General features: G+C 40.0%; 1 protein-coding gene across 6 annotated transcripts in view; it reads left to right on the top strand.

The window, feature by feature from the left end:
• The window catches only part of LOC129021558 (serine/threonine-protein phosphatase 4 regulatory subunit 1-like), an 83,038-nt gene that overhangs the window by 34,541 nt on the left and 22,560 nt on the right, over positions 1-25,937 (top strand). For 5 of the 6 annotated variants that reach the window (XM_054467120.2, XM_054467119.2, XM_063659241.1 and 2 more), the window contains 4 exons: positions 2,959-3,065; positions 4,330-4,472; positions 13,928-14,074; positions 25,621-25,728. In XM_054467120.2, the coding sequence (XP_054323095.1) occupies positions 2,959-3,065; positions 4,330-4,472; positions 13,928-14,074; positions 25,621-25,728 (505 nt within the window). Of the gene's footprint in view, positions 1-2,958; positions 3,066-4,329; positions 4,473-13,927; positions 14,075-25,620; positions 25,729-25,937 lie in introns of those variants that run through there. The other variant, XM_063659243.1, reaches the window with a different exon arrangement.

The following is a 25,937-nucleotide window of genomic DNA, read 5'->3' as shown; positions in this document are numbered from 1 at the left end:
AGGCAACCACTCTTCTACTTTGTGTCTTTATTGATTTGCCTATTCCAGGCATTTTATAGAAATGTAATCATACAGTATGTCGTCTTTTGTGACTGACTTCATTCATTTAGCATGCTGTTTTCAGTATTCATCCATGTTTCACTTGAGCCTAGGAGTTCAAGGCTGCATCGAGCTGTGATCGTGCCACTGCATTCTAGCCTGGGTGACAGAGTGAGACCCTGTGTTTTTTTTAAAAAAAAAAAACAAAAAAAAGCTACATCATGTTGTAGTAGTATGCATCAGTACCTCATTCCTTTAATAATGCTCCATTGAATGGATACATAGTATTTTGATTATTCACTCCTCAGCTGACAGATATTTAGGTTGTTTACATCTTTCAGTTACTAGTATTAATAATGTGCTGGGCTCATTTATGAACACTTACTCTTTTAATTGGGCTGTTTGTCTGCTTATTATTGACTTATAAGAGCACAAGGATTATTTATATATTCTGGATACCAGTTTTGGTCAGATATTTTCTCCAGTCTGTGGCTCATGATTTTTATTTTCTCAGTGGTGTGGTTTAGGGAGCAAAATTTTAAATTTTGAAGTCAAATTTATCAGTTTTTTTCTTTTATGTTTGTATACTTTGGCTCCTCAGAAATCTTTTGTCTAACCTAAGGTCACAAAGATTTTTTTTTCTCTTCAAGAAATTTTATGTTTTAGTTCTTACATTAGATCTATGGGTCCATTTTGAATTAATTTTGGTTTATGGTATGAAATAAGAGTCAATGTTCTTTTTTCCCCCCTATATGGCTATTTATTCTAGCACCACTTTTTGAAGACTTTCCCTGTTCACCTTTGTAAAAAAAAAAAATCACTTGATATATGTGTGGGTTTGTTTCGGGACTTCGACATTGACTTTTGTCTATTTCTCCTTGCAGTTGTATTGGTTTTTGCTGCATGTATTTTGAAACTCTGTTATTAGGCATATAAACATTTGAGATAATTATGTCTTCTTCATGAGTTTACCCCTTTATCATTATGAAATGACCTCTTTTCCCTTGGTGATATTCTTTGCTCCAAAATCTGTTTTGTCTGATATTAATATAGCTACTCCAGCTTTCTTTGGACTATCGTTAGCATAATATATTCATCTTTTATTATTTATTTGCATCTGTATATTTAACATATGTTTCTTATAAGTAATATGTAGTTGGGTCTTTTTTTTTTTTTTAATCCATTCTGTTAATCTTTTCTAACTGCAATGTTTAGACCATTTACATTTAATGTAATTATTGATGCAGTTAGGTTTAAGTATATCATCTTGCTGTTTGTTTTCTATTTGTCACATCTGTTTTGTTCCCTTTTTGTTCTTTATCTGCTTTCTCTTGAGTTAATTGAACTTCTTTGTGATTTTAGTTTGCTTTTTAAATAGTTTATTAGTTATAATTCATTGTTTTTTTATTTTAGTGATTGCCTTAGCATTTATAGTGTGTATATTTAACTTATGGCCTACCTTCCAGTGGTATTTTACCACTTCATGTGTAGTGTAAGGACCTTATCATAGTATGCCTTCGTTTCCCCTCTCCTGGTCTTTATGTGATTTTTGTCATGCATTTTATTATATACGTGTTATAAATCCACAGTAATAATAAAGTGTTATTTTTAACTTAAATAGTCAATTATTTCTGAAAGAGATTTAAATAATAACATAAAAGTTTGTATATGTATGCATGTAGTTATCACTTCTGGTGTTCTTTATTCCTTTCTGCAGATTCAGATTTCCATCGGATTTTCTTTATCATTTCTTATATTTCAGATCTGCTGGTGATAGATTTTTTGAATGTCTGAAAGAGTCTTTATTCTTTTTAAATTTCCTGTCTTTGGATGGTCCACAGTTCACAGTGGCCTCCTGGGCTTGTGGGTCCACTCTTTGGGAAGGCCCCACACCTTAGGGTACCCCTGCCCCCCGCCTGCTCCATTGATCAGTATACTGATGGAATTAGCTGTTGCAGAGATCTTGATGTTTCTCCTCAGTAGGCATTTTGTAGCTCTAGCTCAGATCATGCTTATGATGGGACAACGTCACTTGGTCCTGCAATGACAATCACATTGTCTCCCCCCATGGCCAGAGCTTCTTCTGTATAGAATGCCGTAGTGCATGTCATTCCTCTGTTGCTTGCCATCTTGTGGTGAGACTTTTCTGAGTTGAGTCTTGGCCTGTTCCTCAGTCTCGGGCTGACTTAACTGTTCTCCTGTACATTGCTGAGGCCAGTGGACTGCAATGATTTCTTTTTCCTTTTGGTAGTTGCCACTTCAGACTCTATCTTGGTTCTCTTGACCAGTTCTGCCTATAGTGGGATGCAGTATCCCGAGCTCCTCCTTCCCTTGCTCCCCTCAAAATAAACATCTGTAGGTCCTTCTCATTTTACAGGTTTTATGGTTAATCAGCACAGGGAGATAGGAAAGTAAAAATAATAAATGTGGAGAAATATCTGAATTTTAGAAATTCTCTCAAGGCTTTCCGAGAGAATTTCTGCAGAATTTCTAGTTGGCACTTACTCATTCAGTCATTAAGAGGCCATCAGATGCCTCTTTGGGCCTTTCTCTTCTGCATTTATTGGTCCCTTAGTTCCCTTCAACTGTCTTGAGCTTTTCTTCTAAGCCTATGTAGGCCTGAGGAACCAGTCAAAAAACGAGAAAAAGGTTTTGCCTTATTCTCAAGTGGACATTTTCAAACTCTGATGACTACTAGACTAGAAGATGCAGTCCTCCTTTCCTGTAGGACTGTGGCCCACACTGGAATGGCCGTCGCTGGGCATTCCTGGGTAGCCTCCGTCCTCCTTCTGGACACAGGTTGCTCATTTTGTCTTGTGCCCAGGTGCACTTACCTGCTCTTAGCGCAATGCCTAGAACCTTGTGGTCCTTCAGTCAGTGTGGCCCCAATAACCACATGCATTGTTTTTGTCTCCATAGGCAGATTATTGCCAGAGGGCTGCTTGATATCTTCCGGGACTTCAGTAACAATGAAGAAGACTTCCTCACGGTAATGGAGATTGTAGTCAGATTGTCAGAAGATGCAGGTTTGTATAAGGATTCTATAATTTTATTTTTTACTTATGAATTTCTAAGAAATTATGTATAACCAATAATAGCTATTTAAAAAAAAACCTGTTTATTAATCAATAACCTTTAAGCAATTTCTAACCATGAATGGATTTTGTTTTGAAGAATGTATGTCTTATTTGAATTTTGACTGAAATTTTCTTATATTTAGAAAATTAAAATGATTAATGGCTATGAATGCTGTTTGCCTTGGCAGTTAGGCCTTTGGTATTTCTTGACTTTTGCCAGACTACTGGTTGCTAAGAAATGCCAAATCAAAAGAAGCCTCTTGGGTTCGAAAATCTCAGTCATTAGTTTCCCTCAAGGCGAATCTTGATTTTTCTTTCTCATTCTACCTCTCCATGATTGGTATCGTGGAAGAAAAGCACATTGCTGTACGGCAGACACAATGATGTTGTCTTCCCCACCACCCCAGTAAAGATGAGTTAGATGAATGAGTGGCGGGGCTGTCCGGTACTGACAGCTGTGCCACAGCCCCCTCCTTCCTGCATTCAGAATGAATGATGAGAAGCTTTAGAAAGTTTCAGGACTCTCAGCCTTTAGAATTTAATCATTTTAACTGAAAATAGAAAAATAAGCCTTTCGTATAGCTCCCACATTAGTTTAAAATATTCATATGAATATAACGCAATGCTTTTAAAAAGGCCCAAGTGGATGTTTTGAGTCTTTAAATGGATTCTCTTTGTAAATGAGTCACCATTTACAGTGCTGTAGCAATTATACATTTGTGTTAAATTTAATGTGGTATATTGGAGCTAGAGCTGCTCTTTTGTTTAATGCTTTGCCTTAGAAATAATTGGGATGCGTGGATTGTGGCGGAGTGCATTTATGAAAGAATTATTTATAATGTATACATTCTGGCTAGAATTTAAATAAGCACAACCCATAGGTCTGGCAGATAAGCCATTAGTTGTAATGGCTTTTGGATGCTGGCCCAGCATGCAGACTTCTTGCTCCCTTCTCAAATTTATATATGGCTTGTTATAATAGAGTTGTCATTCTCTCTTCTTTTTATGTTTTTATATTGCTGTATAGCTCATTAGCTTTTTAAGCCTGTCTGTAGCATAAATACTCTAAACGGGAAATGATTTTTAAACTGCATTTGTCTAATTTCCTTGATGAAGTATTTTAGTAAGAAAAGCTAGAAACTATCAGTATATACTATCTAAGATGCTTGGCTTATTCTTAATATAATTTTTTTTAAATTTTTTATTGCTGCAGAGCCCACAGTGCGGACTGAGCTGATGGAACAGATTCCTCCTATTGCCATTTTTTTACAAGAAAACAGATCAAATTTTCCAGTGGTGCTCTCTGAATATCTCATACCTATTGTAGTGAGGTACCTCACAGATCCAAACAATCAGGTTTGAAAAATTATAACCTTAAGATCTCTTTAGCAAATTCTCTTTAGTCTTGTTTTAGCTGATATTCATACTTCAAAAAACTTCTTAGAGTTAAGTGATTCTAGAACAAAAGGTATATTTGTGTCCAGTTCCTTTAGTCATGTAGGAAGATAGATAGCACTCATTCTTATCGTGAAATATTTCTTTTTTTTCTTTAGCATTTTACTATGGAAATTTTCAAACACACATAACAGTAGAGAGAATATGAAAATGAATGCCCATGTGCCCTACACCTGGCATCAACCGTTGTTAACATTTGACCTGGCCGGGCGTGGTGGCTCACACCTGTAATCCCAGCACTTTGGGAGTCTGAAGCAGGTGAATCACCTGAGGTCAAGAGTTTAAGACCAGCCTGGCCAACTTGGTGAAACCCAGTTTCTACTGAAAGTACAAAAATTAGCTGGGCATAGTGTGCGTGCTTGTAGTCCCAGCTAGTTGGGAGGCTGAGGCAGCAGAATTGCTTGAACCCGGGAGGCGGAGATTGCAGTGAGCCGAGATCGTGCCACTGCACTCCAGCCTGGGTGACACAGTGAGACTGTGTCTCAAAAAAAAATAAAAACAAAAAAAATTTTATTAATTTTTTCATTTATCTTACCGAGATAAAATCCAATCCAGACAAAAGAATTCGCAGAAACCATCTCATTTCAGCTGTAAATACTTTTTAGTATTGTTCTCTAAGAAATCGACTCTTTAAAAAAAAAATGATAATGTCATTAATGCAAATATAAAAATTATCAGTAGTTATCTAACGTCATCTAACATCTAGTCATTGGTCAAATTTCCCAGTTTTCTCATAAGTGTGTGTTTTTGTGCAGAGGCCGTTCAAACCAGAATACAAACAATGTCCACACATTGAGATCTTTTAAAATTTATAATGTTGCTCCTCCCCACTTTTTTCCCTTGCTATTTATTTGTTGAGGAAGCCAGGTCATTAGTTTTATAGAATTTCCCACATTTGGGATATGGTTTATTGCATCTCTGTAGTGTTAAGATGTTGCTCTACTCCAGGCATTTCTTATAAACTAGTAGCTAAGTTGGAAGCTCAGCCAGACTCAGATTTTTTATTTTAGTGAGAATACTTTGTAGATGGTTTGTGTTTTCCTGCTATATCAAATCAGGGGGGCAGAAAAGCTCTGGATGGTTATCTTTTCCTAATGCTGAATTTGGCCACCTTTTCTATGAAGGTGGCCAAACTTCTGTAAAGTTCTCCATCATCGTATGAGCAACCATTGGTGATGGTTGCCCTGATCCAGTATCTCATTAGAGGTTGTAAATTCTGACACACTAATTCCAACATTTCTTTTTAGTTTAATAGCTAGAGTTCTTCTGTAAAGACTTCCTCTATCAACTATTTGATAGCCCTGAAAACCTGTTTGAATAGGAAAGATAGAATAAATGCTTTATTTTATCCCTTTATTTACCAGTTTCCAGAATCATCGTTGGCGTTTTAATAATCTACAAAGGTTACCACTTAGGTTTTAAAAATTTTTTTGAGTATTGTTAGGAACTCCTGCATTTTAACATAGTAGATATGTTTCAAAATGTTATAGTACTTATTCTTTTTTTTTTTTTTAAATTATACTTTAAGTTCCAGGGTACATCTGCACAACGTGCAGGTTTGTTACATAGGTATACATGTGCCATGTTGGTTTGCTGCACCCATCAACTCGTCATTTGCATTAGGTATTTCTCCTAATGCTATCCAGTACTTATTCTTTAGGATGATCAAGTTATCCCAGCTTTGACCAGCTGCAGCCCTTCAAATTGGCTCCAGAATCTTTCTTAACATGACCCAGTAGACTGATAGTACACCTCGACCTGGGATCAACCATTTCTCCAAGAGCCCAGGTTCCTTTATGAGGCAAATAATAAGAAAATGGAATGTGGGTATTGGGGGGGGGGGGCATTTGTTGCTTCTAGTGACACAACAATTTTTTTAAAGATAAAAATTCTTGGAGTTTATCTTGATATTTCCAACTCAAATTTAGCATTATAGGGCTTTTACTTCTTTGATTTTATTTGCATCTTTTTTCACTTGCATGATATAAATCCTACTTCTTGATGACATTAGCATACATGTGTATGTCTGTGTATCCAAAATAAAAATCCCAGTAGTACTAACAATATGATGGGGTTACTGAACATAGCTTGAGATTTCTTTGTAATTCCTTGTGTTTTTAGGCCACGTCCTGCTAGAGGTACCCAGTCATATTCATGTTATTGTGTTTTAAAGTCACTTGCATTAATCCTTCTTTTTGTGGTTAAGCCACCAACTTGATATATAGTTATTCTCATTTGTTTTTTATTTTTAGGAATTGTTTTAGCTTGTACATTTTGATTTATAATTATTTAAAATGTTTACTTGATTCCAAAGTCAAAACTGTAAAACAAAGCACGTTCAGAGAAGTCTGACTTCTATCCCTGGCCCCCACCTCTTCTCTCCCTCTCCTGTAGGTAACTATTTCTTTTACTTTTTGGTTGATTTTGATTCTGAAAACACACACACACACACACACGCACACGCGCATGCACATACATGTAAACAACTGAGATGACGTCCTTGCATTCTGCACACCCGTGCCCCTTTCTTGGGTGCGGGGAGCTCCCTCTTCCTACTGCCCCATGCTGTATGCTCTGTGAGCACCCCGAGCGCAGGCCCCAGCATCTGTGGCATCCTCACTCCTTCCTTTGCAGTGTAGTACCCCAGTGGGGGAACAGAGCAGAGCTTATTGATGGACATTTGGGCTATTTCCAGTCTTTTGCCACTTTAAAATTGCTGCAGTGAATAGACTTACATCATTTCTATTTGTGCTAGTGTATTTGGGGATGGTTTTCCACAGAGAGTAAATTTATTTGATTTTTAATGATACACCATGTTTTCATTATCATTATTTTCAAGAGATTCTAAAGTTTTGGCTTGTATTTCTCCCTTGATCCAAGCATTTTAAAAAGAGCCAATCCTCATTTTGAACTAGTAAGCAGTGTGACAGCTTCAAGTGGAGTTTTCAAATAAGGAAAAAGTCCTCCTGTTTCTACTGTGCTAACATTTGGTGTTTTGATTATTTTTGCATTTTCCTCTCTAGGTGCTAACATTCTTTTCCACATAGGTCTAATCATAATGTGATACAATTTCCCCACTCATTCATTTATTCGGACAGTTTCTTAGTGCCCATTATGGGCCAAGCACAGTGCATCATGCCTGGGGGTGGGGAGCTGAGCAGGACAGATTTTCTGCCCTCAGAAAGCCCTGTCACAGACGCGGTAGAACACTTTCCTCATAATCGTCATATTTTTAATTTTGTTGAATACTTGGATTTTGTTCAGGTTTTGTGTGTGTGTGTGTGTGTGTGTGTGTGTGTGTGCGCTGTAGATGCAGTGAGCATCGGAAAGGATGTGGTTTTGTTCTTTCATTGACTTTTCTTTTTCCTTTGGATTCATTCTTGAAAATGAGATTACACTGAGTCAGGGGTTTTGACATTTCTTGACCTTTGTCCAGTAGCATTGCCGTATCTTCTCTTCCAGAAGAGCCGGGTCAGGAAGCGTGGTTTTGACTCCAGAATCTAGCATGGTGCCTGACACTCAGTCTGTGTTTGATGAAGAGTCGTATTCGTGGCCGAGAGCAGGCACTCCCATGGTCAGCCCGAGCTGTGTCTGCACCCAGCTTCCCAGTGTGTCCAGATCTGCCGCACCTTTGCACTCCCACTTTCACTACAAACACGGCTTGCCCTCCTTTTTTTGCTCCCCTGCCGTGGGCCTTCCTGCCCCCGCAGGCCTCTGGCTCTGCAGCCCCTATTTCCTGCCTGCATTTACTTCCTGTTGTTCCTCAGCAGCTCCCTCTCTTGTCCCACCCTTTCAGGCCTGTCCCTGCCATCACCCTCTATTTACTTGTCCTTTTGATGGTGCTTCTGCCACACTGGCTTTGCCTGTCCTCACCAGCCCTTCAGTGTCTTCCACTGCTGGTTGCCGAGCTTGGTGGAGGGAGTCCTGTCGTGCACTGATTGGTGCCATTGCAAATTGATGGGTTCCAGTCGTGGCTGGGCTTGCAGCGTTGCTTGGCAGTCCTTTCTCTTGTCCCTCATCAGCTGCATTTCCCATTGTCCTTGGCAGTTCTCTTAGACCTTCACCATTTCATCAGGCCTCCTCCCCTCTCCCTGCCTCACGCCAAGCAGGTGACCTTGCCTTTTACATCACAGAACAAATAGAGGCCTTCAATCTTCATCCCCTGTCTCCATGCAGGGAACCACTACCTACTTCACACAATCCCCAGAGCCGCCACCCAGGAACTGACGAAATCTTCTCTCCTCACCTCCTCCATCCAGCTAGAGCCAAGCCCTGTCTCCTTTGTTTCCATCAAAAGTACCTAACCCCTTGAGGGCACCCGCTCCTCTTCATTCCCACCCTTAGTAAACACAGTAAAGTGCTGAAGTTCTTCTCGCTGACCTTTTGTTCCCTGAGGCACAGCCCAGACTCCTTCCTGGGCACCTGTCCCTTTCTGCCCTTGACTCTGCTGGCATCTGCCTATCCCCTCTGTCCTTATGATTCTGACCTTCTTGCCCTTCCCAAATGCCCCCTCCTCTCTTCTGTCAGTCTCTGTCTTCCTTTAACAGATGCTGACTCTTTCCGACATCCACAGTGGGGGCCCCTGAAAACACCAAAGGTCCCCGATTAGGATTCTTAATTCGGCAAAGGCGAAGATTCTTGTGCATGTGGGGATGGGATGGGTGTGCTAGGTTCCAGCTAGCATCTGCAGCTCAGGCCAGCTGGCCCTTCTCTGTTCATCAGCAGGTGCTTTTCATGGTCACTGAACATGTGAGGCATGAAATTCACAACGTTGGGGGTAATATCAGTGCTATTGCAAAGACTACTGCCGCCGCTCACAGCACCCCTTTTTTGAGTTGTCACTGTGCTCCAGGGCTGTGCTCCAGGCTAGCTTGGCCTTATCTCCTTTCCTCTTGTTCACCCCTGCTGTGAAGTATGAGTGAATTGCTAGTTAAGCAGAGAGGTGTGGTTATGGGTGCTGAGTAGCAGCTGGAGAAGGCAGGAGGCTGGATATCTGGTTTCGTGAGGCTGCCTGTTGTATGCTACGGGGCTGTGGAGGCTCTTCCAGATGTTGTAAGCCAAAGTGTCTCTCACCTTCTTGAGTGAGAGCTGAGGATTGTATTTTGTCGGCTTCCGTGACCTAGCACAGGGTCTGGCACCTGGTAGTTTCAGTAAAGATTTGTAGAACTGAATCAGCTGCACACGCTGTTTGATAATGTAGGCAGATTTCTTCAGTGGTCCTGAGCTCCTCCCCTCTGTCTCACAGGAAGGCATGTCCCACCCCCCTTTTAAGTCTCACGTCTTAGTTTCTCTCTGTGGTCCCATCCGGTTGTCTCAGAGCTTGCTTATTTTTCCAGCTCTCTCATTGGTTTCTCGTTTGATTATAATCAGTCCTCAGTCTCCCTGCTCTCTCCGTTCCCTGGCCTTGACTTAGAACTTGTGGCCCACTCCTTCTCCTATTGTCAAGCTTTTTCAAAGAGAAACCTCCACTGCCTCTACCTCTGGGCTCTTCTTCTGGCACCAGCTCCTCGTGCGGCAGCTGATGCTTTCTGGAAGCTGGTAGAGAGGTATCTTGCCACGAACTCAGTGAATCTGCTCATTGTAAAATCCAGTGCTTTTTTTTTTTTTTTTAATAGTTGAATGTTTAAAATGTTATGAGATTTTTAATCACACAAGACAGAATTGTGTAATAAACACCCATATACCTAACATTCATATTCAACAAATGTTAACATTTGCAATTTTCTGCATATCCTTTTATTTTTTATTTAGAGGTTACAGATACGGTGGCAACTTCTCTGTACCCCTCCTCCATCCCAATCTCCCTCCCTCCCCTTCCTGAGCCTGGCATGAGACCTTCTCACCAGGTTTTCACATTCACACCACTTGTGTAGGTGGCCCCTGAATAAGAGAGTGTCTTGTTTGGGAGCTTGAAAGCTTGCATAGACGGCATCATTGGACGTGTATTCCATTCTGCCGATTGCGTGCCTCCTTTGTGTCTTAGACCCCTCCACATTGATCAGGATAGCTGCTGGTCATTCATTTTAGCTGCTTTATAGTATTTATATTTCATTTTAGCTGCTGTATAGTATTTATATTTCTCCCAATTTCTTTATCTACCCACTGACTTCTCTTCTTTTTTTCTTTGTTTGACCCATTTGCACCATTTGTCACTGTTGACCAGTTTTGAGTGTTTGCACAGACCTTTACTGGATCCCACTAGGCATTTAGTGTTGCTTCACCCCAGACAGTGGGATGCAAAGGTAACTGGACACACCCCTTGCTGGGATCCTCTAAATATTTCTCTCCTTTGGCTTCCAATAATCATGGTTGTACTCACAGTACCAGCCAGTATTCATTTAGCGCATGCCACATCCCAGACACCATCGGAAGCCTGTCACTCCTTTCATCCCCACAACAAGCTTATGAGATAGATACTATGATTACCCAGTTTTATGGATGGGAAACTGAGGCTGAGAGAGGCCGAGTCACTTGGCCAAGATGACTCAGCTAGTCACTTGGAGGATCCAGATGGGGGCTCAGCATTCAGACCCCACAGCCGGAGCCTGTACCCACTGCCGTGTTAGCTCTCGAGCTCCAGGCCTCCTCCCTGCCTCTGCCCGCACTTCTTGTCTGTGTCTTCTGCAGTCTCCATCATTAGTCCAATCCTCTCCTGCCCCTAAGAGTTGCTGTTTTTTCTCTAGGGTATTGTCTTTGGTCTTCCTTTTCTTATGATATCAGGGTTCTCTTCGTGGTCTCGTCTGCTGCTGTGGCCCTAGGGAGACTCTACACACAACTGAACACTAGACTGCTGTCTCTCACCCAGGTCTCTGGAGTCTCACTGCCCTCCATTGCCACAGCCCACTGGATGGCTCTGTCTAGATGTCCAGCGAATCCCATAGAGTTTAGAGACTCTAGTGTCCCGCCCTAGTCTCTCTATCCTCCATCTTGCTCTGACTTCTGTGATTATCCTGGGTAGTCATTCTCAGCTCTCTGTAGCAGTGTCTGTCACACCTGCCCTCTTCTTTCTGTCCCCTGCCCCGACATCATGCCTCATGAAAGCCTGTAGTGGCCCAGGAGCCCCTCACCTGCTCTCTCTTGTCAGAACCACTTTAGGTTTCCAGACTGTCACCCTCACTGAGGCCAGGTGTGATTGTGTTGCTCCTCTGCTGTTAAACTCTTGGGGGCTCCCATTGCACCTGAAGTGGTCACCAGAGGTCCTAGTGGGATCTGGCATGCTTTTCCTGGCCTGACCTCAGCTTGCCCTTCATCCTCCCATTCTGCCATCTGGAACTTGTCCTACTTCTTCAGAGTATTTGGCCCCAGAGTTCATCACCTTGCACCTTAAAACGTGCTGTTTGTTCTCTGGCCCTGGAAGGCCTTCTCCCCTGCTACCCTTGCTCAGCGGATTCATTACCTGGAGCTGCTGTAACAACGTACCACAGACTGCGCAGCTTAAAGCAATAGATGTTTCTTCCCTCTCAGTTCCACAGGTGGGAAGTGCAGCGTCAGGGGGTTGTCAGGGTGGGTTCCCTCTGGGTGCTCTAGGGGAGAATCTTTCTTTCTGCTTCCAGTCTCTGGCGGTTGCCAGCTTCTTGGGCTTGTGGCCACATCACTTGAATCTCTGCTGCTAACTTCACACGGCCTGTCTCCTCTCCTGTCTGTTTTCTTCTCGTCTTTCTCTTGTAAGGACACTCGTGATTGTATTTAGGGCCCGTGCAGGTAACTGGGTGATCTCAAGCTCCGTAATCACATCAGCAGAGAGCCAAAGAAGGTCACATACACACATTCAGAGTGTGATGTGGCCAGATCTTTTTGGGGGCCACCATTCAGCCCACTACCCTTTGCAGACTCCTAGGTGTCTTTTGGCATCTGATACTGAGTGGCTGCTCAGGGCCTTCCCCCTCCTTGCCTGGCGCACCCTCCCATCCTTGCTGTCCTCCATGCATCTCAGTATGTCAGCTAGGATAGCATCGTGCAGCAAAGCGGCACGTGGGCTTGTCTGTCCTTGTCTGTAGTCCCCTCATGCTCTCAACTCCTGACACGTGCTGGACACGCAATCCGAGTGTGATGACACTTTAGAGGTAGCATGGGCCTTTGCTTCTTCTAGTGACACCCCGGGTCCTGTCGCTGTGCCCGGGTGGTGCTGCTGGGGCATCAGCTTTCCTCACTCCTGGCAGCCAGCCCCGGTCTCTTCCCTTTGCCTGGATGTTTGCAGTAGCTACCTTGCTGACCTCGTTGCTCTTGGTCTTCTCATTGTCTCCAGTTGACTCGGAACACTACTGCCAGGATGATCTTTCTGAAATACTGTTTTCATCTGTCGCCTGGTCAGAAGTGTTAATATCATATTGCCCCTGTGGCTTGTGTCTCACAGGCTCACCCTCTTTTATAACCTTTTATAACCTGCTGTCGACTGATCATCTGTGACTCATCTACACACTTCTGGCTCCTGTTATTATTTTCCTGCCTCTTCATCACTGCGGTGAATTGCATATTTCATTATTTTGTCTATAAGTTGGAGTTTTATGTGCTTTCATTTCCCCAAAAATGTCTCTTCAGCTTCTTTGGACCCCTCTGAGTTCTAGTGCTTGCTCATTCCATGCAGACTGCAAGGAACAAGTGCTCCTCCACCTTCTTCTTCTGTGGACTCGGGGAGCCTTTGTTTTCTGTGGGAGCATCCCCCTTTGTCAGTGTCTCTTTCTTGGGCCCCTTCCCTGTGCGTTCTGTTGTACCAGACATAATTCCCATCTCAGGTGTGGCATGCCAGGGTTTACAAAGTCGCAGGAGGATGCTGTAGTGTTTTCTAGTCTCTTTGCCTACAAAGGAGAAAAGGCACGAAGTCATCCATTGATTCAGCAGATCCTTACAGAACGCAAAATTTTGTGCCACAGGCTGCCAGGTCCTGAGGGTGCACTGGAAGACAAAGGATAAATCAGATATGGTACCTGCCTTCTGAATTCACTCTCTGCAGCAGGAGAGACAGGTGGCAATTATGAAATCATACAGAAAAAAACCCTCTATATGTTTGTATGTATATAAATGCAGAAATGTGGAACAAGAGCTGTGGAGGAAAAAGTCCAGGGCACTAGTTGAGTATTGTTTGGGGACCTGTTTGAACAGGGTCCAGGAGCAGAGGGGCTTTGGGCTGGAGCGGAGGAGTGGTAGCCAGTCAGGTAGAGGGAGTAGCCTATTCAAAGGCCTCAGGCAGGAGGGGCAACAGAAGGCAGGAAGACCCAGTGGTCTTCAGGGTGTTTAGGGTGTGGGGGTGGGGGTAGGTAGGGGCTGGCTCAGCCACCCCTGCTCAGTGGGGTTGGTCTTGATCCTGAGGGCACTTCTGCTCACTTATGCTTCACCTTCTGCCTTTTTTTCCCTTCTAGGTGAGAAAATCAAGTCAGGAAGTGCTCTTGATTCTTCTGGAACAAGACCTAATTTTCCAGCGTGATATTGAAAACAAAGTGTGTCCCATTCTCCTGCAGCTCTCTGCCCCAGACAGTGATGACGAATATAAAGCAGAAGCTGTGAGCGTAAGTCTGTCCAGGGAATGACTGCCCAGCACCTGTGGGCACTGTCCCATAAGTTGACTTATACCTGACTTGAAGTATTACACGTTTGATTTTGGTCAGCACTGTTCTCATGAACAAGGTAACCAGTTACTCGACCTAGGTTGGAGAAAGCTCACAGTTCAGCCATGAGCATGTTTTGGAAGTAAGCATCCTTATAGCACCAATTGTTTTTTTGTTTTTTTTTATACTTTAAGTTCTAGGGTACATGTGCACAACATGTAGGTTTGTTACATACGTATACATGTGCCATGTTGGTGTGCTGCACCCATTAACTCGTCATTTACATTAGGTATATCTCCTAATGCTATCCCTCCCACCTCCCCCCACCCCACAACAGGCCCCGGTGTGTAATGTTCCCCTTCCCATGGAATAGTTCATGTCCTTTGTAGGGACATGGATGAAGCTGGAAACCATCATTCTCAGCAAACTATCACAAAGACAAAAAACCAAACACCAATTGTTTTAAGAAGAAAAGGCTTGAGAAATCAGAGTGATTTGGGCTTAGCAGCAGTAGCTGGCTTAGATTTCTGTTGGACAAGATGCTGAGATTTATAGGTAAATCCTTGAACCTACTTGGACCATGGGCCTTCCTTCTCAAAGAAAGAACCCTAGTATGGTATGTGAGATAATTTTAGGTGGTACTTAGACAATTAAGAAAATTTAGCAGACTTGTGTGTCTATAGATTAGGAGAAGACTAAGATAGGTGTGTAAGCAAATAAGAAGAGTCACTGTGAAGAATGCAGATGTGGCCAAACATTTACAGGCATTTGGGAGATGCTGTGTTAAAGTATTTGTGCTTCTATCAGTCAAAGATGTGCAGTGAAAGGAATAGTATAAATGCTCAGTGTCTTCTAGTTAATAGTCTGGTATCCTTGGGTTTGCAAGATTCTGTGCCCATTGTTAAATGATTATACAGGTGGGATTTTCTACCTGCTTCTGAAGCCCTTGTTCACAAACCAGCAGTGATGATCCAGTGCTGGCTTTTCCTGCCTTCAGATCAAGATGCCTCCATTTGTCCTTGCGCCTTTTCCTTTGTGGCTCAAGGGGAGGTCACAATGGGCCATCTTGTTTTCTCTTAGCTGCTGCTCCTCCACTGATCCATGCAAATGATGCTGTATGGCATGACCTTTCTGTTTGCCTTATAGAAGCAAATAGCTCCAGGATTATTCCAGCATTTTAGGAAAAATTTGTCCATAAAGAATGTAAAAATTCATAAGCATTAATTATGAGTATAATAAAATATACCGAAGATAGTTGTTTTCCTGTTTGGGAAACAATGACGTTAGAGAAAGGAATTATTTTCTTTTTTAAAGTGCAGAAGCATTATACGCCATGGAGCTAAAAAATTGTATTACAGCATCAGAACATTTGGCAATTACTCTTCATTTATGTAAAAGTTTTCTTCAACTGTGCGTTAAAGGTCTGGCTTTTTAAACTAATTTAATTTTTGCGTATTCCATATGTTTATAAGATGAATCAGGCTGAAGAATAATTGATTATTAAAATTCAAATTCTCCAGGGTTCTTTTATACATTTCAAGTTTCTCTATAATAAATTAAATTTGTTTTGCAAAATGAACCTGGATAATATCATTTAGTTGGGGTATTTGGCAATTGAGCAGTGAACTTTGCCAGCTAGATCTTCTTTTTCATTTGGAAGTTGGTTAGGCAAGTTTCCAAGGTTACGACTGACAACCAAATATCTTATCCCTAAAGACTGATAATACCATGAAAAATAATGCTGAAGGCATTTTTGCATGATTTTTGTTTTGTTTTCTTTCCAAATACTCCATTCTTGTCAGCAATATTCTTCTTCTTCTTCATTTTTTTTGGTAGAAATATTTGGAAAATATTATAAGCCTTCAAAAAGCTATCTGCACAAATCACTTGCAGAACAAATTAGTTCACATAAATTGTATTTTTCATTCCAAGTGAGATGCTGGTCTCGTTACTTGAATGGATAGGATTTGAACTGTGGCTGTGAGAACAGAAGTGATCTTGAACCTCCCACCCACCAAGGCTCAGACTTGTGCTTGTCTGTTTCTCCCAGGTGTTCCTGCAGGACCTCTGCTTTTCCTCCCATGGAGATCTGATGGGAGTGGAATGTGGGGTGTCTGGTCTGGCCCATGTGTGCTTTGCTCCAGCTATTTCCCCAGACCCTGGAGGCCAAGGGACCTTGGGGGGACTTGCCCCTTGAGTACCAGAGAGCTGTGGAACACAGACAGAATCTCTTCTTTTTAGCTAGGAAATGACAATGTGGGTGGAGTAAATGACAGTGTGAGTGTCATTATCCAAGGAAGAGAAGGCCACATGTGTGCTTTGTAGAGTTCCCCTAGGAAGGCAGGGTTCTGATTTAGCTAGTCTGTGGGTGATACCCCAAACATTGCAGGTGCCAGTGTGTATCTATTAGGAGGTGATTCAGGGAGCTGTTAGCTAAACGGGTGATGAGGAAAGAAGCAAACTGGGCTGGTCAGATGCCCTATGTGTTTGGGGGCTCTCTTTGCATCTAGATGGTGTGAATATTGCTACATCTGTACTGTACATAAACACATGCCTACTCAGAGCAGTGCCATTTTGGAGGAAGTGCCTCAACTCCCAAGGAGACTGCATGTCTTCATGGATAAAATACATCTGTTCATTCGACTTTTCACTCTCATTAGAACTTACAATTAGTTGATTCTGTTGCTAACAACTCTATGCATATATGATTGGGAAAATCAGAAATAACCAACTGCATGTGTCCTGGGTGTTTTAGATTGAGTTATGCAGGACAGCTTCCATGTTGGGACATGGGTACATGGAATCCTGGGAAGGGAAATGTATGTGCATTTTCCTTTGTGAAGTCCTTCTAGAAACCCTACGCAATGTTAGTGACTCTGTCCTTGATGCAGTCAGAAGGGTTGGTTTTGTCTGTCTTCTGTCACTTAGCAGTTGAGTTGTGAAATTCTGTTTTGTTTATTTCTCCCTCAAGATGGTGAGCTTCTTAAACACTGGGCTGCGGTATCTTTGCACCATCAGCACCCAGCATGGTGCCAGGCCCAGAGTCAGTACTAAATAAATGTTAGTTGTTGGATGAATGAATCGGTAAAAACTGCAAGGGCTGTATCTTGTAATTATATCTAGACAGGATAAACAGGCCACCGGAGACCAATTATAATTCCTCTTGCTTGCAGGACGCCATTAGCATTCTGAGATTATAACTTATTGTCAGAAGCCTATTTTTCTCTCTCAACACTTTTTCACGTTAAGGCTTCCTCATTTTTTGTCATCATTCCTATTTTTAAGCTAATTTTTATTTGTGCACTTATTTAAGAAGAATCTTGTGGTTATGTGCTGTAAAGAACAGTTGGCTCCAAGCAACTTAAGTGAAGATCGTCATTCCATACAAGTGGTTCCTAGGGCCACGGGAATATAATTTCTTGTCACTGGTGTGCTGACTTTTAATGACTCTGGATTTGTTTTATACTGTATAGTAATAAGATCATGCGGGTGTGGCAGATGGAGAGGGGTGGATGGAGATACTGGGAGTGCTTTAGTTGCCCATCACCCTGCATACGGAAGCCTCACATCCTCATTTATTGTGGCTGTCACTTTGTACAACTCTGGTAAGCATCACATCAGAAATATGTGTCCTCTCTGTTCTGAGGACACAAACCTTTTCCTTATTTGTGTTATGGGCTAGTTTCCCCTTTCGCTCCATCCCCATTGGTTTTTTTCCCCCTCTTCCTGTATGCAAATTCCAAATAGAATGATGGGGAGATTACTAACCCAGAACCTTTTTCTACTGTAAATAGGTAGTGCTGTGTATATAGTGAGAATAACAGACTTTAGAGACAGGAAGTCCTTCTTCCTCCCAATCCCTGCCTTTCTCCATCCCTTCCTTTCTTCTCTCCCTACTTCGGTCCTTCACTCCCCTGCCTTACCTTCTTCCTTCCTTCTTTTGTTCTTTCCTCCTTTTCTTTTTACTTTGTTGGGGGAATGGAAGAATTCTTTCACAATTTTGTTTTTGGCAACTTTTCATCTTGTTTCAATTTCAAACTTGCAAGAAAGTTGCAAGAATAGTAGTATGAATTCCCCTATACCTCTCTCTGGCTTCTTTAGTAATTTATATTTAGCTTCATTTGTTTTATCATCTTTTTTTCTCTTCTCCTCCATTTCTCCTTCTCTCTCCACACATACAGACAGATACATATTTACTGTATTTATTATTTTCTGAGACATTTGAGACTCAGTTGGAGGCATTGTCCCTCTTTACATCTAAATACTTCATTTTTTAATTTAATTTTTTATTTATTAAGGACAAACAGCAGCATTCATCTAAATACTTCAATGTATATATCCTAAAAGGAAGGAAATTCTCTTATATAACCATAATACAATGATCAAAACAGGAAATTTAACACCAATACAGTGCTAATGTCATAGCCACCATTCATATGCAAACATCATCATTTGCCTAAGACCCAGTCCAGGGTCACTTGCTGCAATGAGCTTCCTATCTCTTTGGTTTCCATTAATCTGGAACAGTTCCCGAGTCTGTCTTTGAATTTTGTAACACTTAAATATTGGAAGAGTACTGGCCACATTTTTTTGCAGAGTGTCTCCCTGTTTGGCTTTTGCCTGATGTTTCCTTGTGATTGGATTCAGACTCTGTCTTTCTGGCAGGAGTATCACAGGAGTGATGTATTCCCAGTGTGTCATGGCAGGAGGCACAAGACTTCAGCTTGTCCTAATGTTGGTGATGTTAACTTTGATGACCTAATAGATAGATGTGGTATCTGCCAGGTTTCTCCAGTGTGCCCTTTTTTCCCTCTGGAAGTAATGAGAATTACCTTGTATTTAAGTATGCTCTTCTCCATCAGACCTTCACCCACTAGCGTTGCTGTCTATTGACAATTCTGGTTGACATTCTACTATGCTCCCTTCTCCATAATTTGCCACCATTTTGTTGAGGATTTTCATATCTATATTCAATTTTCTTTTCCTATTATGTCTTTGCCGGGTTTTAGAATCAGAATTATTCTGGCTTAGAAAAATGAGTTGGGAAGTATTCCCTCCTTTTCTATTTTCTGAAAGGTTTTGTTTAAGATTGGAGTTATTTTTTTCCTAAAACATTTGTTAGAATTCTCCAGTAAGACCTCTGGTCCTAGAGTTTTCTTTGTGAGATGGTTTTTCATAACAGATTTAATTCAGATACAGTGCTGTTCAGATTTCTTCATCTGTGTCACTGGGTAAGTTGTACATTTCAGGGAATTTATTAATTTCATGTAAGTTGTCAGATTTTTTGGGTTAGACTTGTTCATGATATTGTTCTATTATCTTTTTAATGTCTGTAAGATCTGTGGTGTTATCCCCTTTCAATTATGATCTTGGTAATTTGTGTTTTTTTCTCTCTTGATCAGTCTTGCTAGGGGCTTATCAAATTTATTTATGTGTTCAAGCCAATTTTTGGCTTTGTTGGTTTTTTTCACTTATTTCTTTTTCATTGATTCCTACTGTTTATTATTTCCACCCTTCTCCTTTCTTGAGTTGTTTGCTTGTCCTTTTTTTTAGCTTTTTAAAGAGGAAACAATATTTTTAAGCCTGCATTCTTTTCCATTTTAAGCATTTAAAGCTACACATTTAATGTTAATGTCCATGTGATATATTAACCCTTTCATCATTAAGAAATGTCTTTGACAGTAATCTGTATTTTATAATCAATTATGATAGTAATATAACCACTCTAGCATTTTTATACTTATTGCTTATTATAGTATATTTGTTTATATTTTTTTACTCTCAACTTACATGTCTTTACATTTAAAGTGTTTGTGCTTTTGTTAGCATCTAGTTGGGTCCTGCTTTTATATCCAGTCTGATAGTTTCTACTCTTTAATTAGTGTGTTTAGTTCATTTATATTTAATGTAATTATTGATATGTTTGGTTTTATTTCTGCCATTTCTCTGTTTTCATTTGTCTAATCTGTTTTTTTGTTAATTCTTTTCTGTTTTCTTTTGGGCTAATGAATGTTTTTTAGCATTGCATTTGAATTCCTCTATTGAGGATTTTCAAAAAATATATCACCTTTTGCAACAGCGTGGTTCCATTCACTTGCTTTCATCCTTTGTGCTGTTGCTTTCATGTATATTACATTATGAGCCTGCGAATACACTGTGTTAGGCCATTCTTGCATTGCTATGCAGAAATACCTGAGACTGGGTAATTTATAAGAAAAGAGGTTTAATTGAATCATGGTTCTGCAGACTATACAGGAAGCATAGTGCCAGCATCTGCTTCTGAGGAGGTCTCAGGAAGCTTTTACTCATGGCGGAAGGCAAAGTGGGAGCAGGCATGTCACATGATGAAAACAGGAGCAAGAGAGGAAGTAGTGGGGAGGCAGGTGCCACAGTTTACAACAACCAGATATGCAAGAACTCACTATTGTGAGGACAATACCAAGCAATAAGGGATCCACCCCCATGACCCATATACCTCCCACCAGGCCCCACCTCTAATGTTGGGGATTAACAATTCAACTTGAGATTTGGTGGGGACATATATTTAAACCATATGGTACAGTATTTTAATTTTTGATTTAAACAGTTACATCTTTTGAAGAGATTAGTAAAAAAGAAAAAAATACAGCCTTTTATATGCCCGTTTTTACCATTTGTGGTGATTGTCATTCTTTCCTTTCCTAGATATGAGTTATCATCTGGTATCCTTTCCCTTAATGCCAGAAGAACTTCCTTTAGTACCTTTTGTAGTTCAGGTTGGCTGATGATGAAATTTACTAATTTTTGTTTATCTGAAAATGTCTTTATTTTGCATTTATTTTTGAATGATAGTTTTGCTGGATGTAGAATTGTGAGTTGAAAAGTTTTTTTGTTTCTTTTCTTTTAGCATTTTAAAGATGCCATTCTGTTGTCTTCTGGCCTCCTTTGTTTCTCATGAGAAGTCATCTGTCATTTATATTGTACTCGTATATATAAAATATCCCTTTTTCTCTGGCTGCTCATGAGATTTTTCTCTTTATCTTTGGATTTAGCATAGTTAGTATACTGTTTTGTCTCCATCGAACTTCTTGGATTTGTGTGTTAAGCCTTTCAAATAATTTGGGAAGTTTGGGCTATTGTTGTTTTAAATACCTTTTTCTGTATTCTTTTTCTCCTTTCAATTTGTGACTTAGATTAACACAAAGTTGGGACCCTTGATATTGTCCCACAGGTCTTTGAGGCATTGTTCACTTTTCTTTAATCATTTTTTCTCTCTGATGTTTAGATTTGATAATTTTTATTAATTTAAAAAGTTCATTGATTCTTTTTTTTTTACATCTCTCCAATCTGCTTTTAGGCCTAGCCAGCAAATTTTTAATTTCAGTTATTGTACTTTTTTGCTCTAGAATTTCCATTTTGATCTTTTATAGACCTTTACAGTTTCTATATCTCTATCATATAGAAAGTCCCTGTCTATTCTTTATGCATTTTTTCCTTGTAATTCTTGAGTATATTTATAACAGCTCCTTTAAAGTTCTTGTCTGGCCCTTGCAACATTTGGATCATCTTGATGTTGGTTTTCATTGACTACTTATATTATGGATCACTTTTTTCTTATTAATGCATGAGTAGTGATTTTTGATTGGACACTGGACATTATAAATGATACATTGCAGAGTCCCTGGATTCTGTTATATTTTTCTCAAATGATTTTTGTCCTAGGAGGCAGTTACCTTGATTAATCTCCAGCTCCAAATTATCTGCCTTGTGAGCAGAAGCTGAAATCTCTGCTGAGTTTGTTTAATTTCTGACGCTGCTGCTTTTTTTCTGGGTCCTCCGGGATCCTCCCCCCTCCGCCCCACATATATGTAGTTTAGCAGTTAGCCAAAGATTTAAGCACATTTTATGCACAGATTTTGGACCTTGCAAATCTCTCCTGTTGCAGTGTATCTTTTAAGAGTAGCCCCTCCCCCAGTTTCTGCCTTTTGGTTGCTTTCCACTGCTTTCAGATGGTGTTTTTTTAATGTTTTGTCAAGATTCTGTAATTTTTAGCTATAGGAGGGTTAGTCTAACTTAGACTTTGCTATTACCAGAAGTCTTGGTTCTTTTTTATAGTTTCCATTTCTTTGATAAGTTCCTAATCTGTTCATTCATTGTGGCCCTATTTTCCTCTTTGTACTTGAGCATATTTGTAATAGCTGCTTTAAATTCCTTTTAAAGTCTTCTAATTCTAATATCTGGATTTTCTGTGGGTGTTTTTTCTGCTGACTGATATTTTTCTTGACTGTGGGTCACATTTTCTTATTTCTTCTCATGTCTATAGATTTTTCATTTTCTATTGTATTTTGTTGAAACATTGTGGAAACTCTGGATTTTGTTATTTACCTCTAGAGAGTATTGACTTTGTTCTAGAAAGCAGTTCAGATTCTGTTTTTCCTGTAGTAGGCAGCAGCTGAAACAGCTCACTTCTTTCATCCCTAAGTTACTGTTTCTCTGTGAACCTCATCATCTCCCGTGTGCATGACCAGTTCAGAGATCAGCCAAAGATTAGGGTAGGATTTAACCACAGGTTTTGGAGCTTTCCTTTCTTTGGCTCCCTCCTTCCTTCACAGTAAAACTGTAGCTTTAAAAAGTTTATGTATGTATATATGTATTTATTTCACTAGCTTTAGGGATACAAGTGGTTTTTGGCAACATGGATGAATTGTATAGTGGTGAAGTCTAGGATATTAGGGTACACATCACTTGAGTAGTGTACACTGAACACCAATAGGTGGTTTTTCATCCATCACCCCATTCTGACCCTTTTCCCTTCTGAGTCTCCAGTTTCCATTATATGACTGTATTTGCCTTTGCATACCCATAGCTTAGCTTCCACTTATAAGTGAGAACATGGGGCATTTGGTTTTCCATTCCTGAGTTACTTCACTTAGAATAATGTCCTGCAGTTCCATCCAAGTTACTGCAAAAGACATTATTTTGTTCTTTTTTATGGCTGAGTAGTATTCCATGGTGTATATATATATATATATATACCACATTAAAAAAAATATATGTGTGTGTGTGTATATATATATATATATATATATATATTTTTTTTTTTTTTTTTTTCCATTTTTTGAGATAGCATCTTGCTCTGTTGCGCAGGCTGGAGTGCAGTGGTGCAACCTTGGGTTACTGCAGCCTCAACCTCCTCGGCTCAAGTGATCCTCCCACCTCAGTCTCCCAGGTAGCTGGGACTACAGGCGTGTACCACTACACCCAGCTAATTTTGTTTAGTTTTTGTAGAGACAGGTCTCACTACCCAGACTACCACATTTTCTTTGTCTTCTCATCAGTTGATGGGCACTTAGATTGATTCCGTATCTTTGCAATTGTGAATTGTGTTACAATAAATATATGCATACAGGTGTCTTTTTGATATAATGATTTCCTTCCCTTTGGGTAGATACCCAGTAGTGGGATTGCTGGATCGAATGGTAGACTTACTTTTAGTTCTTTGAGAATTCTCCGTAATGTTTTCCATAGAAGTTGTACAATTTACATCCCCACCAGCAGTATATAAGCATTCCCTTTTCACCACATTCATGCCAACATCTGTGTTTTTTGACTTTTTAATAATGGCCATTCTGGCTAGGGTAACATGGTATATCATTGTGGTTTTAGCTTGCATTTGTCTGATAATTAGTGATGTTGAATTTTTTTTATATGCTTGTTGGCCATTTGTATATCTTCTTTTGAGAAATATCCTATTCATATCATTGGCCCACTTTTTAGTGGGATTATTTGTTTTTTTCTTCTGATTTGTTTGAGTTCCTTGTAGATTCTGGATATCAGCTCTTTGTTGGATGCATAGTTTGCAAATATTTTCTCCCATTCTGTGGGTTGTCTCTTTGATGATTATTTCTTTTGCTGTGCAGAAGCTTTTTAGTTTAATTAGATCCCATTTATTTATATTTGTTTTTGTTAAATTTGCTTTTGGGATCTTAGTCATAAATTCTTTGCCTACACCAGTGTCCAGAAAGAGTTTTTCCTAGATTTTCTTCTATAATTTTTATGGTTTCAGGTCTTAGATTTAAAATCTTGAGTAGATTTTTGTATAAAGGGAGAGAGAAGGATCCAGTTTCATTCTTCTCCATGTAGCTAGCCAGTTTTCCCAGCACCATTTATTGAATAGAATATCCTTTCCCCAGTGTATGTTCTGTATGTGTTGTCAAAGATCAGTTGGTTGTAAGTATTTGGCTTTATTTCTGGGTTCTCTATTCTGTTGCAGTGGTTTGCTTTTATACTATTACCATGCTGTTTTGGTTACTATAGCCTTGTACTATAATTTGAAGTTGGGTAATGTGATGCCTCCAGATTTGTCCTTTTAGCTTAGTGCTGCTGTGGCTATTCTGACTTTTTTAGTTCTATATGAATTTTAGGATTTTTTTTTCCTAATTCTGTGAATAATGAATTGATATTTTGATAAGGATTGCATTAAATCTGTAGATTACTTTGGGCAATGTGGTCATTTTTATGATATTGATTCTTCTAATCCATGAACATGGGATGTATTTACATTTGTTTGTGTCATCTGTGATTTCTTTGGGCAGGGTTTTGTAGTTCTGTTTGTAGAGATCTTTTACCTCCTTGGTTAAGTATTTTATTTTTATTTTTTGTAGCTATTGAGTTCTTGATTTGATTCTCATCTTGCTCATTGTTCATATAAAGCAGTGCTACTAATTTGTATACATTGGTTTTATAGCCCAAGACTTTACTGAATTCATTTATCAAATCTAGGAGTCTTTTGGAGGGGGTCTTTAGGGTTTTCTAGGTATGAGATCATCTCATCAGCAAACACAGATAGTTCTTTTTTTCTGGTTGGGATGCCCTGTTTTCTTTCTCTTGTCTGATTGCTCTGGCTAGGACTTCTACCTGTTGCTTTTGCTTGAGGTCTAGCTACCCTGCGTAGCCATGTAGAACAGGAAGTACCCTCAGGCAAAAAGCAGCATAAATGCAAAATTTAATCTTTTTTTTTTTTTTTTTTTTTTTCTTGTAAGGGTCTACTCTTTAGTTTCTCCAGAATGTGATCATTTTCCAGTGCTTACCATGTCCTGCTGTCACTGGATGTCTCACCTCCCCACTGTTTGTGTTTAGTCATGCTATTTATTAACCTCTTGCAGCATTTCCGCATCTGGAAACATGAGGATAAATAATGCCCATGTCATAGGATTCTTGGGAAGGTAAAATGAGCCAATGCACATACATTTTTTTTGTTTGTGTATTGGGCACAAGGTGGGGACCTGGCAGATGGTAACTCTTAGAGCTTCAGACAAACAGTTATCTGAGTCAAACTGGAGAAATGTTGGGCCTTCTGTTGATCTTATAACTTGACAAAACTCAAAAGAAGGTGTTTTTTATTTTTCCTTCTTAGGTATGTTGGGAATATTTTGAATATTGGCTTTTGGAATATATCTTTAGTGCTACATGTGACTTACATGCTTCGGCATTTTAAATGATTCGATTTTTTTTTTTTTAATTTATAGATAATCTGCAAAATGGCTTCAATGCTGAGTAAGAGTACAGTTGAACGCCTGCTACTCCCCCGATTCTGTGAACTGTGTGGTGACGGGAAGCTCTTTCAAGTTCGGAAGGTAGGAATGTAAGAATTCCAAAACTCTTAAAGTTAAAATTTCAAAATTGATTTCTCTAAAGTTTCTGGACTTCCTCAGTAGACATAGTCTGGGGGAAAGATGTGTCCAGTGTGAACTATGTAAGGAAATATCTGAACAGCATTGCCAGTTTTTACTGAAGCTAAGAAATGCGTAGAGACCTGGAGATAAGAGTCTGTGTGACTAGACCT

Source organism: Pongo pygmaeus, chromosome 21, assembly GCF_028885625.2.
Source record: "Pongo pygmaeus isolate AG05252 chromosome 21, NHGRI_mPonPyg2-v2.0_pri, whole genome shotgun sequence".
Taxonomy (NCBI): Eukaryota; Metazoa; Chordata; class Mammalia; order Primates; family Hominidae; genus Pongo; species Pongo pygmaeus.
Note: the sequence above shows the minus strand (reverse complement) of the source record. Positions and strands in the feature narration are given on the sequence as shown.